We start from the raw sequence: 22,717 nt of genomic DNA on the forward strand, positions 1-22,717 counted from the left end.
TTAATAAAGTTCTATCTTATAGTATTGTGTGTGTAGGAAGGACCTGCATATGCTGGTTTAAGCTGAAGATAGACAGAAAAAGCTGGAGTAAGTCAACAGGTCCGACAAAATCTATGGACATAAGGAAACAAGAGCACCCGGAGAAAACCCATGCGATCAAAGGGAAAAGGAGCAAACTCCATACATACAGCATCCATATTCAGGATCAATTCCAGGTCTCTGGCACTTTTGGGCAGCAGCTTTATGGCCAATGTACTGCCCCATAGTCTTGAACTGAATTAAAATATACAGTAGCTGCAAAGGGCGACCATAGCGTCACTTAGAGATTTAAGACTGAAAATGGATAGTTCTTTTTTTTTTTTTTTTAGTAGCCAAAGTTATCAACGTATAATTTTTTGTGTGTTGGAAAACAAAATATAGTGGCACAGCTGGTGGACTTGCTGCCTCACACGCCAGAGATCTGTGTTTGATCCTGTCCTCGGGCACAGTCTGTGTTGAATATGCACATTCTCCCTGCAAGCGTGTGGGTTTCCTCCCACATCCCAAAGACGCATTGGCTTTGTAGGTTAACTTGTCTCTGTAAAATTGCCCCTAATGTGTAGGGAGTGGGTGAGGAAAGTGGGATAACAGAACTTGTGTGAATGGGTAGACAAAAATGCTGGAGAAACTCAGCGGGTGAGGCAGCATCTATGGAGCAAAGGAAATAGGCGACGTTTCGGGTCGAGACACCTTCAGACTGATGTGGGGGGGGGGTGGGGGGAGGGGGACACAGGAAAAAGAAAGGAAGAGGCGGAAGGCAGTAAGCTGTGGGAGAGCTGGGAATGGCAGGGGAAGGAGGGAGAAAGCAAGGACTACCTGAAATTGGAGAAACCAATGTTCATACCGCTGAGATGTAAACTACCCAAGCGAAATACGAGGTGCTGTTCTTCCAATTTGCGGTGAGCCTCACTCTGGCCATGGAGGAGGCCCAGGACAGAAAGGTCGGATTCGGAATGGGAGGGGGAGTTGAAGTGCTGAGCCACCGGGAGATCAGGTTGGTTATTGCGAACTGAGTGGAGGTGTTGTGCGAAGCGATCGCCAAGCCTGCGCTTGATCTCACCGAGGTTGATCATACGCTGAATAATCCAATCACATTTTTGTTTGGAAGTGGAAAGAAATAATAGAAATTGCATTCATTGCACCGTGTAAAAAGAGTTGAGATACTGTATATACTGCATTAATATTTTGCCTCATTTCATTGTGGTATATATGTCTTGATTGGTGAATATATTTAGTTTGTAACTATTTGAAGCAGAAATAATAAGTGAATGCTTCATTGAGCATAATTCCGACTTGTAACTACGCACTTCGGCCGAGCACATTATCGCACGCGTCATGCAAGCCATCTTAAATGACCACCTAAACTGTCATTTGGCAACCTAAAATGCTGCCTTGGTTGCCCGGCTGACAACAGAGGAAAAAAAGTTAAGTGAGAGCCCTGGAAATGTTTCAAATATTTATTTTTTGAATAATTGGGACTGACGTTTATCTTGTCTTCATTTAATTGTGTGTCCAAAATACCCACCACAATGACTACTATTTTGAACACAAAATTAAATGGACAATGCTCAGCAAACTCATTTCCTCCTCACCATCATGCCCTGCCAAAGTGAACTCCAACTGAGCCAAAACACTCGCAAGGGTCAGCATCTCTCCTCTCTATCAGAAAAGTCGAATGAGCTATTGACTGGATCTCCAAGGAATCTGAATGTGTTCCAGTCCCACCAGCCAAGGGGAGAAAACATCCTAAAGGATTGCCAAGAAAGCGTGATTAGATCTGCTGATATTAGTGAATTGATCCATAGTATGCACAATTAATGAAGCTGTATCAGATGATGGGACAATTCTGTAACCAAATGAAAAGAGTTGATTCATCTTAGTAGTAAGAAAAACAACACTTCAATTGGAATCATATCTAGTTGATTAACATGGAATGAAATAGCTGTATGATCTGTTAAATCTACTATATCATTCCATAGATCATGGTGGATTGAAGATAGGCCTTAGCTTCACTTTCCTGTCTGACCTCTGTAACTTGCATCTCAAAAATCAATTTCACCTTTCAAAATGTTCAAGTTCAGTTTCAAAGTCATCTTCGAAGTAGGGAATTCCAAAGATCAACACTTTTCAGAAGAAATTCCCCTTAATTTCCATCTAACATTAACAATCACTTATTCTAAAATTACCCTCCACCTTCAGTTCTGGCGTGAAAGCTCAGTCTTTTCTCTTGTGATATAGTTACCCATCAAACATTTATACTCACCAACTTTTAGCATGTTACAGTAATTATACTGAACCAATTATTTCATTCATTCAGATTCAGAATATCAAGCTAACATATACATATTATTACACAAAGAAGTGCATTGCTTAATAGCACTCCCCAATCTTGGTTATGTTCCATCCTTAAAAATAACACTAAATTGAAGACCTATTTCTTTAAGTTTTTACTTTTTACTTTTCCAAATATGTTTGAATATGACATGAAAACAAATTCCAATGATTAATTTGAGCCAATATGTGTTTGCTCCATGAGTACGAGTCATCTATCTATATTACTAAAAGTCTGATCTTGACCACTTCCTGTTGTTCTGTATATTGATTTTAGAAAAAAACACTGCCACTTACAGCTGTGATTTTTGGCCATCTTACTCAGAGTCCCCCTCTGCTGCGCAGGACAAGAAGATTTTTTTAATCCATGAAAAAAGTTATTAGTGTTTTAAAAATGTTGAGATTCTCTCTCCTGAAGGTCACGCCCCTTCCAGAGGGACTATAAAACCCAGAAGTGTTGAGTGCCTCAGCCAGTCTCTGCAAGATGGGGGAGCGAGAGGGTCACGTCTCTCAGTCTGAGCTGTGAGTAACACTGAACACATGCCTACTAAACTGTGAGTGGTTTTACTGACCTGTCAGTGCCCTTAATGTGGTTTGAAAATATAGTTTGGAAATGCTAAAGCTGTGTTGCCTTTGGTTTAGAAATGCTAAAGCTGTGTTGCCTTTGGTTTGGAAATGCTAAAGTTGCGTTGCCTAATTAAAGTTGCGTTGCCTAATTAAAGTTGCCTTGGCTAATTGAAAAGTTGATTTGAGAATGCCTTGCCTAATTGAAAGGTTGGTTTGAGAATGCTAAAGTTGTTGCCTAATTGAAAAGTTATTTGAGAATATAATTAAAAGTCTAATCTTGACCACTTCCTGTTTGCCATCTATATAATTAAAAGTCTAATCTTGACCACATCCTGTTTGCGCTGTATATTGATTTTAGGAAAAACGCTACCACGTACAGTTGTGATTTTTGGCCATCTCACTCAGAATCCCCCTCCGCTCATCAGGTGCCGAGGATTTTTCCCATCGATGAAAAATAAGAGTTATTAATATTTAAAACTGTTGAGATTCTCTCTCCTGTCAATCACGCCATGAAGGCCACGCCCCTTCTTGTTGGAGGGACTATAAAACCACGAAGTGTGGGCGTGGCTCAGTCTCTGCAAGATGGAGAGGTCACGCTCGCTGTCCTTAGTGGCCTTGCACCCTGCTTGAAATGGTATGAAACTGCACTTGAATTTGGTGGCCTTGCACCCTGCTTGAAATGGAATTTCAAGGAATAGCCGTGAGTCAACTGCCAGCCCACCAGCAGTGAATGAGTGAGCTGCCAGCACAACAGGCTTGAGTGACTGAGCCGCCAGCCCAAGAAACCATTTGGCCCACAATGTCCATACTAGCCCTCTGAAAACCAGTCTCTTCAGCCCACAACACCCATACTAGCGCTCCAGAAATCTCCCCCCACTGGCCACCGATATTGTAATTGGTGGAGAGGTGGAATATTGCGTTGGGGGACCAGCCCTCCCATGTGATGTTGGGACCCAATGGGTCCCACTTAGTCTAGTATATGGGTCCCACTTAGTCTAGTATACTTATAAAACTCTGATCTGACCTTTCGTTAGTTCGCTTGCGAATCTAATCTTCTCCAAAACCCGACGCGTTAATGGTAAGATTTTTACATATTCCGGTAGAGATTTACCTCATGATGTCGAAAATCGCCTCATCAGAAAATTTGATTAATTATTTCCTGAGTTTTTTACAAAAATTGTTCACTAATCTGAGATATTTTTAAAATCTAACGTGCTGGAGCGAGCTGCAAGACGTCTGAAGAAAGGTTTCGGCCCGAAACATTGCCTATCTCCTTCGCTCCATAGATGCTGCTGCACCCGCTGAGTTTCTCCAACACTTTTGTGTACCTTCACAATGCCTTTGCTCCTCGTGGCAAGCTGCGCAGAATTTTCGGCTCGCTGCCTGCTGGACACTGTTTTCCAGGAATGATGTCACCACCCCCCCCACCCCCCTCCCGTTCTTCAAAAGACGCAGAAAGAGCGAGCGTGGGCTCTGTACTGCAGATCCCGAGGCCACGAGCTTCCCAGCTTGCTTTTGAAGAACTTTCTACTCGTGGCCTGCTGCTCTGTTCCACCCACACGGCGAGTGAAGTCGTTCCCCTCTCCCGCCCCCTTCCTCCCGCTGCTACCTGCTGCTCCCCGTTGCTATCCGCCTCTCCCCGCTGCTAACCACTCCTATCCGCTGCTGCCCGTTGCGCCCCGCGGGGACTAAACCCCCCTCCACCCCCTCCCCCCTCACCCCCCCCCCCCCCTCCCCTCCCTTTCCCTCTCCCCCACCTACTCTCTCTAGCCCCCCCCTCTATCCCCCCCCCCTTTCCCCCCCTACTCTCCCCCCTCCTCCCCCCCTCCTCCCCCCCCCTCCCTTCCCCCCCCCCACTCCCCACTCTCTCCCCCTCCTCTCACCCTCCCTTTCCTCCCCTCTCACCCCCCCTGTGTGTGTGTGGGATGGTTTGTGTGTGTGTGACGCCACAGACTCCCCATCCGCAACCGCGCATTGAGGGGAGGGGACGGGACCCAACGTTCCACATAAAATTGCAAAATTATCACAGGACACTTCACTTTTCTTGAATGAACAAGGATGCTTCATTAGCTATCCTGCACAGTGCAGAATACACAGCAATATTGCTGATGAGGTTGCAACCAGGTTATTCATTTTTAAAGGCTTTTATCTGCACAAACCACTTCATTAGGATATATGTTAAGGTATTCTTAACTGTACGTAATATGAATTTAAGTATTTATTTTAGTTTTATGAATGTTTCAAAAACAAGAAAGCAATCCAGGATCAGTGACCTGAATCATGCAGCTAGAATTACAGACTTGGAACATCTTATCTATAATGTATACATACAGTTTAATACAGTAAAGGCTTTATTAAACTAGGCCAGATTTCTTGCCTCAAGCAGACGTCAATGCATTTAATTTCTCAGAGTCTCAGTAATGCTTGTACAAGGGATTTATCAATATAGTCGCACAGTGCAGGTAAAGGAATTATTCATTAAACAAGCGCAGGTTTTGCCAAATAAACACAGCAAAAGCAACAACATTGCAGCAACTGAATTGTTAATCAGTTCTATGTAAATAAAAATAATTATCCAAATGATAAAGTGTTAAAACTTCACAAAATAGTCGCATTTAGAATGAATATATTTAGCTTTTCCATGCTCTAAATTGCACTTTATAACTAGTGAACAAATTCAGAAAACTGAGGCTGTTACCAAATCAAACAGCGTTTCATTATACCAGACCATACATTGACTAGTGAACACAGTGCAGCACAAAATATTCAAAAATAAGGGCTATATCCAAACAAACAATGCCATAAACTATAAAGCAAAACTCCAAAATAAACAGATCAGATCAAAGCTCCACAGTTCTGCCTCATATACTGGAGAGTTAAATTATTGACAGCTAAGCAGCAATGTGAAAAGGCCGAAAGAAAACCTCAACACAAATGCCAAAGGAAAGGCTGAAGCAATTGGATGCATCTTTAGCCAGAGTGTCCAATGGCCCAGTGGCCGCCACTTTATTTTTTTGCTGAGATTTGTATTATTGCCGTAGCTAGTTTTCAGTTAATTTATTTCACTCCCTGAGATATTAAGAAGTTGACAACAAAGGATACGACAAAAGCTAATGACTAGATGACATCCCATGTGCAGTACTGAAGAATTACACTTTGGAACTTGCAGCATCTCTATGCAGCCTTCACTCACCAATAAATATCTCATCAATGTTTAGCACATGTTTTACCTGCACCAAAAATAGTTTAGATGACCAAGGCAATGACATTACAAACATTTGGAAATTAGTATATATCTATCTATGTTACTAAAAGTCTGATCTTGACCACTTCCTCTTGTTCTGTATATTGATTTTAGAAAAAACGCTGCCACTTACAGCTGTGATTTTTGGCCACCTTACTCAGAGTCCTCCTCCGCTGCGCAGGACAAGAGGATAACACTGAACACATGCCTACTAAACTGTGAGTGGTTTTACTGACCTGTCAGTGCCCTTAATGTGGTTTGAAAATATAGTTTGGAAATGCTAAAGCTGTGTTGCCTTTGGTTTGGAAATGCTAAAGCTGTGTTGCCTAATTAAATTGCCTAATTAAAGTTGCCTTGCCTAATTAAAGTTGCCTTGCCTTCCATATAATTAAAAGTCTAATCTTGACCACTTCCTGTTTGCGCTTTATATTGATTTTAGAAAAAACGCTACCACGTACGGCTGTGATTTTAGGCCATCTTACTCGGAGTCCCCCTCCGCTCATCAGGTGCCGAGGATTTTTCCCATCGATGAACAATAAGAGTTATTAGTGTTTAAAAAATGTTGAGATTCTCTCTCCTGTCAATCACGCTATGAAGGCCACGTCACTTCTGGTGGGAGGGGGGCAGGGACTATAAAACCCAGAAGTGTGGGCGTGGCTCAGTCTCTGCAAGATGGAGGAGGGAGAGGTCACGACTCGCTGTCTTTAGTGGCCTTGCACCCTGCTTGAAATGGTATGAAACTGCACTTGAATTTGGTGGCCTTGCACCCTGCTTGAAATGGAATTTCAAGGAATAGCCGTATCAACTGCCAGCCCACCAGCTGTGAGTGAGTAAGCTGCCAGCACAACAGGCTTGAGTGGCTGAGCCACCAGCCCAAGAATCCATTCAGCCCACAATGTCCATACTAGCCCTCTGGAAACCAGTCTCTTCAGCCCACAACACCCATACTAGCGCTCCAGAAAGCCCCCCCCCACCACCACCACTGGCCACCAATATTGGAATTGGTGGAATATTGCATTGGGGGACCAGCCCATGTGATGCTGGGTCCCAACGGGTCCCACTTAGTCTAGTATATAATGGAATTTCTCCTCCTGGAAACATCCTTCCTTCCCTTCTATCACAGCTAAGACACAAAGTTCTGGAGTATCTCAGCGGGACAGGCAGCATTCTTAAAGAACATGGATAGGTGAAGGGACCCTTCTTCGGACTTTTTTTACCTTCTTTTGTAATCTGCAGTTCCTTGTTTCCACATAGAGTCTATATGCAGTGCCCTCCATAATATTTGGGACAAAGACCTATCATTTATTTATTTGTCTCTGTACTCCACAATTTGAGATTTGTAATTTCCCCAGCCATCAGGCTATTAAACCTGGCTCGGACAAAACTCTTGATTATTAATAACCCATTTTCTGTTATTGGCACTTTATCAGTTTATTTATTCATGTGTGTATATATATTTATATTATGGTATATGGACACACTTATATGTTTTGTAGTAAATGCCTACTATGTTCTGTGTGCTGGAGCAAAGCAAGAATTTCATTGTCCTATACAGGGACACATGACAATTAAACTCACTTGAACTTGATACAAAAAAAATCACATGTGACTAAACTGCATATTGTCAGATGTTATTAAAGGCCATTTTTATACATTTTGGTTTTACCACATAGAAATTGCAGCTGTGTTTATACATTACCCCCCCCCAGTTCAGGGCACCATAATGTTTGGGACACCTGGCTTCACAGGCGTTTGTAATTGCTCAGGTATGTTTAATTGCCTCCTTAATGCATGTATAAGAGAGCTCACAGCACCTAGTCTTTCCTCCAGTCTTTCCATCACCTTTGGAAACTTTTATTGCTGTTTATCAACATGAGGACCAAAGCAGTGCCAATGAAAGTCAAAGAAGCCATTATGAGACTGAGAAACAAGAATACAACTGATAGAGACATCAGCCAAACCTTAGGCTTACCAAAATCAACTGTTTGGAACATCATTAAGAAGAAAGAGAGGTGAGCTTACTAATCTCAAAGGGACTGGCAGCCCAAGGAAGACCTCCACAGCTGATGACAGAAGAATTATCTCTATAATAAAGAAAAATCCCCAAACACTTATCCGACAGATCAGAAATACTCTGCAGGAGTTAGGTGTAAATTTGTCAATAACCACTGTCCGCAGAAGACTTCATGAACAGAAATACAGAGGCTACACTGCAAGATGCAAACCACTGGTTAGCCGCAAAAATAGGATGGCCAGGTTACAGTTTGCCAATAAGTACTTAAAAGAGCAACCACAGTTCTGGAAAAAGGTCTTGTGGACAGATGAGACGAAGATTAACATATCAGACCAATGGTAAAGCAAAATATGGATGAGAGAAGGAATTGCCCAAGATCCAAAGCATACCACCTCATCTGTGAAACACAGTGGTGAGGGTGTTATGGCCTGGGCATGTATGGCTGCTGTACTGGCTCACTTATCTTCATTGTTGATGCAACAGCTGATGGGTAGTAGTATGAATTCTGAAGTGTATAGACACATCCTATCTGCTCAAGTTCAGACAAATGCCTCAAAAATCATTGGCTGGCGGTTCATTCTACAGCAAGCGAATGATCCCAAACATACTGCTAAAGCAACATAGGAGTTTTCAGAGTAAAAACTGGTAATTTCTTGAGTGGCCAAGCCAATCACCCGATCTGAAGCCAATTGTGCATGCCTTTTATATGCTGAAGAGAACATTGAAGGGGACTGTGTATAAACACAGCTGCAATTTCTACATGGTGAAACCAAAATGTATAAAAATGGCCTTTATTAAAATCTGACAATGTGCACTTTAACCACATTTCTATTTTCTCAAATTGTGGAATACAGAGGCAAATAAATAAATGATGGGTCTTTGTCCCAAATATTATGGAGGGCATTCTATGACCTCATATGCCACATATGACCTTCCAGTGCTCTTTGTCACAAGCTCGGATTGAAAGAATGTAGATTTAGCATCATTGGAACAGTCTATGCTGAGGTAATTATCCTTACACGATTGAGACCGAGGGGATACTTAAAAAACTGCTATTACTGGAAAATTGAAGGAAAATAAAAATGCTGGAAAAGCAGGTAAAGCAGCATCTACAGAAATGGAAACAGAGTTAACATGTCAGTTCCGAGATCCTGCTATTTCTCATTTCTACAGATGGTACCTGACTCACTGAAGGTTTCCAGCATTTTCTGATACTGAGGGAATATTTCTTTGAGCTGCGATAAATTACAAGAAGACTATCTAGGGCAAACAGCAAGGACCTATTTCCCTTCGAAGATAAGTTAGTCGGTAATATACATGGATTCAAATTAATTGCTGGAGAAATTAGAGGGAAATTGAGGGAAAAAAAAAAATTCAGTCTGAAAGGATTATGAAGGTAAGAATCTTCACGACATTTATTATCTACTGTGACAACCTGAAGAGTCTACAAGCTTAATGGAAGTAGAATCAACCCAAAGCCAATGTTTATGATGACATGGACCCGCTGGGCCACATGGCTTCCATTCGGTGCTGTAAATATCTAATTCCCAATAAAGTTGGATGAAAATGCAAAACTGGCAAATTTACACTAAAGTGTTTATATTTTTACTAGCGCCTGTAAAATCTCAAAACTATTCCATCACAGCTCTATTCTTTCTTAATTATACTTTACTAAAAAAAACTCCATTTTAAAGACTCAAATGTTTTGGAATGCATATAAAGAACTGGTAAATCACAAATAAAAATACAGTAATAAAAGCTGCTCACTTGCAACTACTAAGAAATCAATGAGGGGCAATATGCATTGCAACTGCTTTATACACTGTACATAAAAATGTAATCCAAATTGGAAAAGAAAAAGCAATGTTTTAAAATAACATGTCAAAATGAGAAATTAGTGATTCATTGGTGAAAAAAAAAGAACATTTGCTCACAAAAAAGTCCCAAAATATCTTTGCATGCCATAACATGTTATAAAATATAGTGTATAATCTTTTTAAATGTATATTCTTTCAAACCCTTGGTTGTAAAGGACAAGGATTCCCAATATGTCTTTTGATCATTATCAAGCATTCTTATGTAAATCATTTTGCAGCAGTGATCGTTGACAGAAATTGGGTCAGCCTATCTAGATATTTCCATAAACGGCACAGATTGAAATAGAAACACAGCTGGCCAATAATCTCTGATTCCTGTACAATATTTTCACATATTTCAAAGCAGCTTAGGCTACATCGACAGCATATGTGTGAAGAATTGCAAGTTGAAACAATAATTTATTTACCTTTTGTTATGTACATAAATTCTGTAAAAGCAACTTTTATTCCATATCTCTTGGGGAGTAAGTTGTACATTATGCAAGGACTAATTTCTGTATGGCCGATCCAAACAGTTGTAGCATGAGCTTTGCTTGTACAGGTGCACAACCATTTATCCGGAGTTCCGGAAACCGAAAAACTCCGAAAACCGGCCATTTTTTCCAGGATGTCGTCTGCACACCAAAGCTCGCGTTTGGCGCCATACTTGACCCGAAACGACCCACGGTCAACCCAGGTCTGTACTACTGTAGCGGCTGCCTCCTCCCCAGAGACCGGGGAGACACTTAAACATCTGTAAATCATTGCTTAAATGTTAGTCAGTTAGTTTGGAGGGCTTTTATGTGAAGGGGGGGGAGGGGGGGGGGGGTGAAGGGGGAAACTTTCATTCTTAGTCCCCTACCTGGTCGGAGAGGCGGGGGGAGCGGTCAATGCCTTACCGGGTTGCCGTGCAGTAAGCTCCGCAGCGCTGTGGCCGCCGACTCCCAGCTGGGGCTGCGGGCGTCCGGCCGGCGCCGGTTGTAGCTCCGACCCCGGCAACTCTACCCCTGGCTGCAAGGCGCTCCAAATTCACCGCCGCCCGCGACCGGACGCCCGCAGCCCCAGCTCCGCGAATGTTGGGAGTCGGCGGCGTCGCAGCGCTGGGATACCAGCGGGGAGCGGGCAATGCCTTACCGGGTCACCGTGCGGTAAGCTCCGGAGCGCTGTGGCCGCCGACTCCCAACATTCGCGGAGCTGGGGCTGCGGGCGTCCGGCCGCGGGCGGCACTGGATTTGGAGCGCCTCGCAGCCAGGGGTAGAGTTGCCAGGGTCAGAGCTCCAACCGGCGCCGCCCGCGGCCGGACGGAGCTCCCAGCTCCGCGATGTTGGGAGTCGCCGACCAGGTAGGGGACTAAGAATTAAACTTTCCCCCTTCACCCCCCACCACCACATAAAATCCCTCCAAACTAACTGACTAACATTTAAGCAATGATTTACAATGATTCCCCGGTCTCCGGGGAGGAGGCAGCCGCTCCAGACTTTTCAAGCCGCCCGCGCTACCTACCTAATCTACGCTAAAAATCTTCCATTCAGAAATCCGAAAATGTCCGAAATCCGACAAGTGTCTGGTCCCAAGGCTTTCGGATAAAAGGTTGTGCACCTGTATTGATTTTCAAACACTATTTTACTGCTGTTTACGCTCTGGTAATTTGCAGCAATATGCCTCTCCTCCCACCCACCACTTACCCTCCTACACAGGCTAATAGAGCACACACTATAGTACAATAAAAAAATAATACATTTCATTATCACACTTACATGGTCTCATGGACTTCCAAGTGAGTTTAGCTCGGATAAGAGAGAAAACTCAAGAATTTCAAGCCAGCAACGTAAGGCCTGGGTAACTGCCCTGCTAAACTTTCCTCTTCAGGCCAAGGCTGTATAAATATTTAATAAATATCAGTACAATAATTCCATATATTTCAGAGTCCTGTTGATTTTTAATGCCAATTTTATTGCTGATGATATGGATAGAACAAATTGCAATCTGCCACTTCCCACCATGAGCCTCCCCACCCCATTCCCGAGTTTGTTCCAGGCAGAAAACAGCGTAATATTAGATTCATTGGAACAATCAGTTTTCAACAGAAAAGGGTCTCGATCCAAAGAAGGGTTTTGATCTGAAATGTCACCTATTCCTTTTCACCAAAGATGCTGCCTGGCCTGCTGAGTTACTCCAGCTTTTTGTGTCTAGTATCCAACATAGTTTTGTTAACTTTATACTTCCCATCACAGCCACTCAGAGTAATGGAGTTATACAGCGAGGAAACAGGCCCTTCAGCCCAACTTGCCCACACCGACCAACATGTCCCATCTACACCAGTCCTACCTGCTGCCGTTTGGCCCATATCCCTCCAAATCAATCCTTTCCATGAACCTGTCTAAATGTTTTTTTTAAATATGGTGATAGTACCTGCATCAACTACCTCCTCTGACAGCTCGTTCCATATATCTACCACCATTTGTGTAAAACAAAAGTTGCCCCTCGGGTTCCTATCAAATCTTTCACCCCTCATCTTAAACCTATGCCCTCTGGTTCTTGATTCACCTACTCTGGGTAAGAAACTCCGTGCATTTACCCAATCTATTCTTCTCATGATCTTATACACCTCTATAAGATCATCCCCCGTCCTCTAGAGGCTATTTAAGAGACCAATTAACCTACAAACTCGGATGTCTTTGAGATGTAGGAGCAAATTCTGCCAGCTGTGTCACTGGGCTGCCCCGGAATTAAAAAAAATAAAGGACTATTTTTAAAGAGCAAATTATTCAAGTCCAGGCTAGCTACATTCTCCCTCCAATATATTTAAGGACTTTCTCTGCAGCATCTCTACTGACAAAATCCAATGCACTAAATCCAATTCAGCCGCTTCCTGGCATCACAGCTTCATCACTTGTGGCCTGTGGAATTCCCAAATTCCAACTTCTCTTCACAGATCTCATTATACTCAGCTCCATAACTAAAGGGGCTATCCCACTTGGGCGACCTAATCTGCGAGTTTAGAAGAGTGTCTTCAACCTTCAAACTCGCAACATGGTCAACACATGGTCCTTGGAGGTCCTATGAGGTCGCAAATCTCGTTCTCTGACCGGACATTTTGGAGTTGGAGTTTTCAGGACCAAGGTAAACCTACCGGTAGGTAAAATGCCCGCTAAACTCTATTATACTTCTTAAAACTGTCTCCACTCCTTCTTTTCTCCCCACCCCCCCGAGGCTTTCCAGACGAGTGCCCTCGAACTTGAGTCAAAGACACTCTTCTTAACTCACAGATTTGGTCGCCCAAGTGGGACAACCCCCTAAATTCTAAACCTTTACTGTCACTTCCTCCAAGCCCCACTCTCTTCAACCACCTGCTTCCTCCAAAGACTCAGACACATCTCATTAATTCATAGATTCTGCTGCACCCACTGAGTTTCTCCAGCATTTCTGTGTACCTTCGATTTTTCAGCATCTGCAGTTCCTTCTTAAACATCTCATTCATTGTTTATTTATATATACACGTTTCAGCACTGGAAGGACATTTAACTGACTGCACAAAATTAGGTTATATGACAAGCCACTTTTTGAATTTGCCTACATGGGGTGGGGAGGGGCCCAACAGTTCTAGCAATTCAAAAGAAAAGTCACCTATGAGATTGGAAAAAGGTGTTTAGAGATGGAAATGGATTGAAAGCCAAGAATCATTTGTATAATTGTACAGCATGATCTTCATTTCCAGCATTATACGTTTAAATATCTAGTGTAACCAACAGCAATGATTTGCAAAATGTTCTATTTATTTTAAAGATCCTCCACAAAGTTAATTTTAAACCAGTGGTACTGAACACTTAGATACAAGGAACCACAGATGCTAATTTACAAAAAAAAAACAGCACTGGAATAACTCAGTGGGTCAGGCAACATCTCTGGTGAACATGGACAGATGACATTTCAGGTCGGGACTCTTCTTCAGACTGATTGTAGTAGGAAGGGAAAGTTGGATGAAGCGGGTTCAGGACAAAGCCAGGTAAATGATAGGTGGACACGTGGAACTGCAGGTGCTGGTTTACAAAAGACACAAAGTGCTGGAGTAACTCAGAGGGTCAGGCAGCATATCTGGAGAATATGGATAGGTGACTTTTCAGGTAGATACGGTGGGGGGGTTTGAGTAGCAGACGGGTGGATAAAGGCCAGATGGGAAGATGATAAAGGAGAGACGAAGCATGAAATGTGAAACATAGAAAATAGGTGCAGGAGTAGGCCATTCGGCCCTTCGAACCTGCACCGCCATTCAATATGATCATGGCTGATCATCCAACTCATCCAACTGTACCTACCTTCTCTCCATACCCCCTGATCCTTTTAGCCACAAGGGCTACATCTAACTCCCTCTTAAATATAGCAATATGTGAAGCCAAAGGAAAGGACATAAGTGGAAGAGGCAAAGGGTATGCAGGGGAGCAAAGTGTGAGAAAAAGAGCTCAATCAATTCGTTCACGGTACTGAAAAGTTGTTCTGTCGCTAAATTTATTTTGAAAGCTTTTAAAAAATGAGAAGTAACAAAGAGGAATTAACCATTCTGTGACCCATTTGCTACTTTTCAATTTAGTTTACATCCTGAATGTGGGGATCCCAGATCTCCCATCCGAACAGCACTGTGTGGGTACTATCTTTATTAGAAGCATTGCAGAGATTCGTGGTGACTCACTACCATCTCATCATGTGTATTTAAAAATAGATAATAAATTCCAGTTTGGCTCATGAATTAATTAAAACAAAATGTTTACAGTTGCAAGATGGATTGCATTAATATTGTTTTGCCTTTTTTTTGAGAATACACATCAGTTAATCTTGATGTAATGATAAGTTTGACATCAACTGGTATTACATTCTCAATTAAGAGAGATATAACTTTTAACTGTTCGTAGGGGGCGCTGCAGTGGCAGCGCCTGTCAGCAGCGCGTTAGTCTTTTCAATTTTTAGTATGTTTTAAAGTATGTTTTAAAGTTTGTTTTAATGTTCCTTTGTGTGTCTTTGTGTGGGGGGTGGTGTGGGGGGGTAAGGGGGAAACCGCTTCGGTCGCCTCCTCCACGGAGAGGCGACTTTTTCCAGGTCGCCTCCCCTGTGGCCTAACAACGAGGATCGGCGCGGCCTTTTCCGGAGATGCGCCCAGGACTTCAGCGGCTGGCGCAGCGTGGACTCTTGGCGTGGAGCGGGCGAGCCCTCGCTGGAGGGGAGCGCTCCGTTTCGCTGGCCCGAGGCAGCCGGCAGCCTGAAGCCGCGGTCTGCAGAGCTCCAGATGGCGCGGTGTCCGCAGCCCGGGATCCCTCATGGGGGACCCGGGGGAAGAAGAAGCCATCACAGCCGGCCCGCGGCCAACTTCTACCGCGGGTCCGGCATGGACTTACCATCACCCTTGGAGGGGAGCTTCGACCATCGGCCCTGCGGTCTGCAGTGCTTCTGGCTGCGGCAACCTTAAATCTTCGACCGCCGGCCTGCGGCCTACACCAGCCTGAAGCCGCGGTCTCCGGTGGGGAAGAGCCGATCCTGGACTTACCTTGACTTTGACTTTGTCCCTTACCATCTGGACACCCGCAGCAACGGCTGCGGAGGGTGGAGGTCCAGACCACGGGGGAAAATGGAGGAGGACTGGCCAAGTTCTGTGCCTTTCACCATAGTGATGAATGCTGTGGTGGATCTTTGTGTTACATTTTTATTGTGGTTGTGTGTTCTCTATTATTGTACCACTGCTGACAACCCAAATTCCACCGACCCTGGTTGTGTGGCAAATAAATTCTATCAATTCTATTCAATTCTAACTGTTTCCTTCCATGGTTCTGGTCCACAGATAGAACTTGAGTAAATAGATGTCAGAAAAGGTACACAAAAAAGCTGGAGAAACTCAGCGGGTCCAGCAGCATCTATGGAGCGAAGGAAATAGGCAAAGTTTCGGGCCGAAACCCTTCTTCAGACGGAAAAGCATTGATTATGCAAATATATTATTTAAACTCATTTAAATAGATTCCTTTGTGAACCCATATCTTCACCAAAGAGCTAAAAACCGTTGAATAACATCCGCCAATAGGATTTCAATAAATTCCTTTGCCATATTTTCAGAGATGTGCTTTTGCTCTGAACTGTATTTCGTCTGGGAATACGAGAAGCTGAAACACAGATGAAGTGTACATATCGTGACGATAGAAAGTGGAAACACAAGAAGATTCCCTTTGACTACCACAATTTCTTTTGACAACTCTTTTAAAAGTAGATACGATAAGAAAATCAAACAAGAAATAAAATCAAATTTTACCTTTGGCATAATATTTCAGGCTAGTATTTGTCACCTGTATTGCAAATCTGATTTAAGAAAAACAACGAATCTACATGGGCCAACTGCCTAGAAAATGATGAATAATACAATCATATGAATTTATTATAAAGCAAGCCATTTGACCCATCATGCTTATACATAAGGGCTGATTTATCCCTGCTAATGGGTGTGATTAATCACTTGCCGAGTTTATACTTCACTCCTGGTACGATGACGCATTTAATCAGCTCCTGTCACTTGGTACTAGCTTTGTTCTCGACTCTTGCGTGGGCTCTAAACAAACTCTTTGACCTTGCCTTTTAACCAACAATCCTATCTGCCCCAACTTCTGTGCCTGCTTTAAGTTGAGTTTCTGCTTCTCTGTACATGCTTCTGTGCCTGACTGAGCATTTTCCCAGTAGATTTCAAATATCTACACTATCTTCCTTTTGCTTCGACAATTTCCGGACATTTTTCTACTTCACAGCTGAAGTCCTTCAGAAGGCAGTTTCATTCCAGAAAACATTATGCCAAGACAACTGAGAATGTCAATATCTGGGGAAAGTGAGGGAAGAGAAGGAGAGGAATCTTGATTGTTATGAACAAAAAAACCCAAAAGAAATAGAGGTAGTAAGAAGATAGAAATATTAGGGGGGAAAAAAACTAAGACTACTTTAACCGAAAAACAATATGTGCAATAAAAAAGTGCACTCATGTATTTCTGGCAAGAGATGACACATCTATAATTTGAACATAAGGCATGCTAAAGACACTGTGCAGCCAATTACAGAGTACACATATACACTGATGGTACATTGAGGCATAAGACCTGGCATTCACTCAGAGTGCTTGATGCATACTCACTCAGCCACTGATAATCTGCTTCATAATGTTCATAATGAGAAATAGGCCCTGGGCCACAGTGATGGAAAACATATGTGTGCTCCAAAATAATACTCAAACCTGCCCAAGCTTTCTTCAAAGATGTAGCAGAGAGTAAAGCGCATCAAAAATGAGTGGGGAGGGGTAAGGTCAATGTTGGAGTACAAGATGCTTTACAATTTATTCTTCCAGCACCCAGAAATAATAAATAAACAAAGCATCCTTCCTGCAGTTTAATCACAATACTACCCATATCCTATGATAGTTTGTCCTTTATCCTTCAGTTTTACTTATTCTCCATTCCTTTTTGTTAATTATTGCCTCTTTTTATTTTCAGCTGCTCGTTCCGATTGAAAATGTCTGTGTAGACTGGTGCCAGTTGTTCGGCACAGAGCTTGAGGGTAGAGGGTGATTTTTTTTTTTAATTTAAAAAAAAAATGTGATTGTTAATTATTGGTCTTTTTAAGTATTTATTGCTCTCAGGTAGTGTCAACGTTGTATTTTATGTATTTTCTGTCTGCGTTCATTTTGAATGTGTGGGTTTGTTGGTTGGGGGCTTCTGGACATCTGAATTTCCTTGAGGGGATCAATAAAATGTTTATTATTATTATTTAACCATTGAATCCTGGAGATTTCCGGCTTTTCTGTCTCCCGAATAGCTTTTCCACCTTCTCAATTGCTTTTATTAATGTTAGTGTGTAATAAATGTTTAGTTTACTTATTTTAGAGACACAACTTGGAAATAGGCCCTTTGGCGCACCAAGTCAAATTGGGGGCAATTTACACTGGCCAATTAACCCAAAGTTCATTCATTTTTGGATGTGGGAGGAAACTGGAGCAATAAATAATAGGTGCAGGAGTAGACCAATCAGTACCCCATTCCTGCCCTCTCCCCATATCCCTTGACTCCGATATCTTTAAGAGCTCCATCTAACTCTCTCTTGAAAGCATTCAGAGAATCAGCCTCCACTGCCTTCTGAGGCAGAGAATTCCAAATTCACAACTATCTGGGTGAAAATGTTTTTCCTCATCTGTTCTAAATGGTTTACCCCTTATTCTTAAACTGTGGCCGCTGGCAGCTGGAGGAAACCCACACAATCACAGAGAGAATGTGCAAACTCCACACTGACAGCACCCAAGGTCAGGACTGAACCCGGTCTCTGGTGCTGTGAGGCAGCAGCTCCTCCCAGCTGCATTACTGTGCCACCCTGTGTAGAAAACATGCACTTCGACAAAATAAGAACAATTGTCCAGGCCAAGAGGGAACACTCATCTGACAGATTATATCCCCTAGCAATACATCATTCAGTAATTCAGTTCTGTCACCCTAGATTAAAGTAATTGTGTGCCTGGAGTAGATCTTTCTCATTATCTTCTATGCCAAACTACATTACTCTCTTCCAATGCCAATGCATGGCACCCTCCTACTCACTCCCAAAGGTGTCATCACAGCGTCAAAGCAAAACACATTCCTTTTGAAAGTACATCATCTTTTCCAAACTATTTAATCTATATGAAATATACATAGCATGCACTATCAAAGATTATCATTCTTGCTGTGCAACACCAAGCCAGTCTCCTCAAAATCAGCCACTATCCCAACTTTTCATGCTAAAGCACGACATTGGCCAAACCATTCCCTGCAACAAAAACCACCAGCCTTAACACCCTGCACTAATGACAACTAGCCCTGCCCCCCTCCTCCTCAATCATGGTGCTAGTGAGTCATTTCCCACATCACCCCTTCTGCCAAAACATGTTATTCTCCCATGCCAAAACTTAACACTCTGCCCACATTAAAGTACCACCCCACCCATCATGCTGTGTGCCCGGGCTTGCCATCCATGCGGACTCTTGCCCCCTAACAAACCACACCCGGGCAACATTCCCTGCGAGGCGTGGCATCTCCTGGCCACCCTTCCCACAGTTTGTTGCCTCCACGCTGGGCGCTGCAAACTCTGCAACCCCCACAAGCCACAACTCTGCCCGTGCCTCGGTCTGCAGTCCGGGCCGGTCGGCTGCCGTGCATCGGGACGGTGCAAGGTCCCCCCCTCTCTCCTCCTCTCCACTCATCTCCTCACCTGCTGCTGCTGCTGTTGCTGCGACTCTGCCTCCCGGTAGCTCCGCCACGCATGGTTCAAGCTGTCACTCGGGCTCCGGGGCATCTCTTCTCCCCCCCCCACACACCACACAAACTTTTGCCGGGCTCCTCGGCAGCCCAACCTCCTGCGGGATGGTGGTGGTTGGTAGGGAGGTAGGTAGGTAGGTAGGCCGGCCGGCAACTCCTGGCAGCGGTTGTTCAGTGTCTCGCCGCCGCACTGCAGCTGTGGCCTTAGTCCTCCCCCTCCTCCTCCCGCCGCCTCTGCTGCTGCTGCCGCTGCCGTCCCCGTCCCCGCGCTCGGCCCCGTCGCCTCCGTCCGTTACCCGCTCCCGTCTCGCGACCTCTGGTCCGCCTGACGTAATCACGCAACGTGCGCGGGGCGGGGCGCGCGAGACGAGCCCGGGCCGTGCAAAACCGCGCGCCTGCCTGTGAGTCAAGATTAGAGCTCACGCCGGCTGCACCTCTCTCCCCCTCTCTCTGTGTTTACGCCGAAGACAGACCCATCAAATGCAACACAACTGGCAGGGACTCAAGGGACAGCCAGCATCTCTGGAGAAGAAGGAGAATGCGTGATGTTTCGGGTCGAGACTTTTCTTAGTCTGCCCGTCCCGCGCTGAGTTACTCCAGCATTTGTGTGTCTGTCTTCGGCGCATAACCATCACCTTGCAGTTCGTTCCTGCACATATGTGGTTTTTCGTCTGCGAGCTGGCATTGGACTTGAGATTAGAGTGTCCCGTTGCAATCCTCGAATGTTGTTGCCACAGATCCGTTTTCAGCCCAAAACTACACAAGCAGTTGCATTGCAGAAAAATGCATTACATAACTACTCCGATCCAATTAAACCACAGTTTACTTTGAAAACTTTCCTGTAGGCATTGATTGTACGTTTTGATGATTCATTTGCAGGATTTTGGTGCAACCCCAACCGTCCGCAGCAATGGCCAGACCTCAACCCCAATGTGCTTCAACGATATTCTTTGTGGTTTTGCTGCTTCCTGTAGTTACTGCGTAATAGTAATGTTGACAAAAGAGCAACGATATTCTGTTCTGAAATAAAACAACATGGCAAAACACATAAGTTGCTCTGAATATCAATACCTCATCAGCGTATTTCATAATTTAGCACCTAGCCTGCTCACTGAAACTTCATTGCAACCACTACAATGCGCGTAAAAAGAGGGAAAAACATAAAGGAATTCATAATATCGAAATCATAATTTATAATCTCAAAGAGTACATAGGCAATTTGTGATCTCGCCAGTTTTCACCAGATAATTAATATCTGCTGGAGCATGTCAAAAACAAGGAAGTAACAACCCTTGTGTTTATAAATCAAAAAAAATGCTTCCCCCAATAACCTGATGACTTCCTCACACTCCCTTACCCAGCCTATTTTCCAATTGCCCCAGACCTAATCTCCAGATGCAACTACAAAACCCAGTGCCCAGCCAGTCCCAACTCCTGTGCCTTGATACCACCACCCTGCCAATTGCCACTCCAGTCAGCTCTAGTCCCAGACTTACTTCCCGGCATTACCAAGCAAATGTGAAGTCAAAGGTGCAGTGCGTGCAACTGAATATTGTAGAGTCAGGTACAATGCACAATGACCTTTGCAAGCCCACTTAATTGTATCATAAGTGATAGGAGCAGAATTAGGCCATTCAGCCCATCAAGACTATTCTGCCATTCATTCATGACTGATCTATCCCTCCCTCCTAACCCCATTCTCCCCATAACCTCTGACACATCAACCTATCAAAACATTCATCGGCTACACTGTTATTGTCATCTTTATCAAAGGAAATTATTACCTTTTTGTCTATTTGTTTTTACACTTTCTTTTCCCTGTAAAATCTGGACAGCACATAACGCATACCCAGAAGTAGAGGTTGACTCTAAAAGGTTTTGTGTGTGTATTCCTGCATTTCTCCATTGAATAATTTACCCCCATTATTAAGGGATTGGACATGCTAGATGCAGGAAACATGTTCCCGATGTTGGGGATGTCCAGAACCAGGAGCCACAGTTTAAGGATAAGGGGTAGGCCATTTAGAACTGAGATGAGGAAAAACCTTTTCAACCAGAGTTGTGAATTTGTGGAATTCTCTGCCTCAGAAGGCAGTGGAGGCCAATTCACTGGATGCATTCAAAAGAGAGTTAGATAGAGCTCTTAGGGCTTGCGGAATCAAGGGATATGGGGAGAGGGCAGGAACGGGGTACCGATTGTGGATGATCTGCCATGACCACATTGAATGCTAGCTCAAAAGGCCAAATGGCGTACTCCTGCACCTACGGTCTACATATCTATGTCTATGTATCTATGTGTGTCCATAAAATTAAATGCGGAGCATCCCAGAGAGCTTGTGGAGGCAGATGGGAACTTTTGGGAATGAATAAGTTTATTGGTCAAGTATTCACATACAAGGAATTTGCCTCGGTGCTCCATCCGCAAGTGACAACATAACATACAGGTTAAATAAAAGAAAACACATTGTCAGAGGATAGACACAAAATGCTGCAGTAACTCAGCGAGACAGGCAACATCTCTGGAGAGAAGGAATCTCTGGAGACAAAGAATGTGTGACATTTTGGGTCGAGGATATTGGGGTGAGGGAGTGGCAGGGAGAAGGAATACGAATTGAAACCATTTGAGATAGGCTGCTGAGCAGGATTGATTAAATGACAATGGTACAAAGCAATTTGAAGGAGATGCTGACATTGCAACTGCATTTAGAATGGTAGCAAGGTGGTAGTAAAATAGTAGTGATGCAATGGTCAGAATGTTGGTCTAAATCGCTGGTTTCCAACCTCCAGCTGCTGCCAAAAATTGTGCCGTGAAGGATTGAAATTGGGCCGCAAGGGTGTCCACATTTTTTTTAAAGATATTATGGAATATTCCAGCAAAAGTTGTTCAAATGGTTGACACGCAGCGACACAGCTGTTGTGCATGTTTCATCAAGCAAGGGCCAGGTGGGTACATTGGTTGCCGGCTTTCGATATATTAACAATGTTCATTATGAATAAAATAGAATAGAATGCCATTTATTGCCATTCAAATAGACATGGTTCAAACGAAATTTTGTTCCTGCAGTCTTAACATCAAAAAAAAAACCAAGACACACAATTAATACAATTTACATAAACATCCATCACAGTGAATCTCAAAAACACCTCCTCACAGTGATGGAAGGCAAAAGTGTTGTCTCTTCACTGTTCTTTATTCTTCTTCCACGGTCCAGCAGTCCAACTGCTGCGTCAAGGCAACCGGGGCTCCCGATGTTAAAGCCCCCAGTGGGAGATGGTAAGTCCGGCGGCCAATAAGGCCGCGCTGGGTGATGCAAGGCCCTGCTCCGGGTCTTGATGTTAGAGCACCTGGCAGGCGATGGTAAGTCCC

At 43.7% G+C, this 22,717-nt stretch overlaps 1 protein-coding gene across 3 annotated transcripts in view; it reads right to left on the bottom strand.

Annotated features, from left to right (window-relative positions):
- lyst (lysosomal trafficking regulator) overlaps window positions 1-19,574 on the bottom strand; it is a 208,392-nt gene extending 188,818 nt beyond the window's left edge. For 2 of the 3 annotated variants that reach the window (XM_055635157.1, XM_055635155.1), the window contains exon 1: window positions 19,304-19,574. In XM_055635157.1, coding sequence (XP_055491132.1) covers window positions 19,304-19,387 — 84 coding nt within the window. In that variant the 5' untranslated portion in view covers window positions 19,388-19,574. The remainder of the gene's footprint in view (window positions 1-19,303) is intronic. The other variant, XM_055635156.1, reaches the window with a different exon arrangement.
- Between the last annotated feature and the right edge of the window lie 3,143 nt (window positions 19,575-22,717).

This window comes from Leucoraja erinacea, chromosome 5 (assembly GCF_028641065.1).
Source record: "Leucoraja erinacea ecotype New England chromosome 5, Leri_hhj_1, whole genome shotgun sequence".
NCBI classification, from domain to species: domain Eukaryota; kingdom Metazoa; phylum Chordata; class Chondrichthyes; order Rajiformes; family Rajidae; genus Leucoraja; species Leucoraja erinaceus.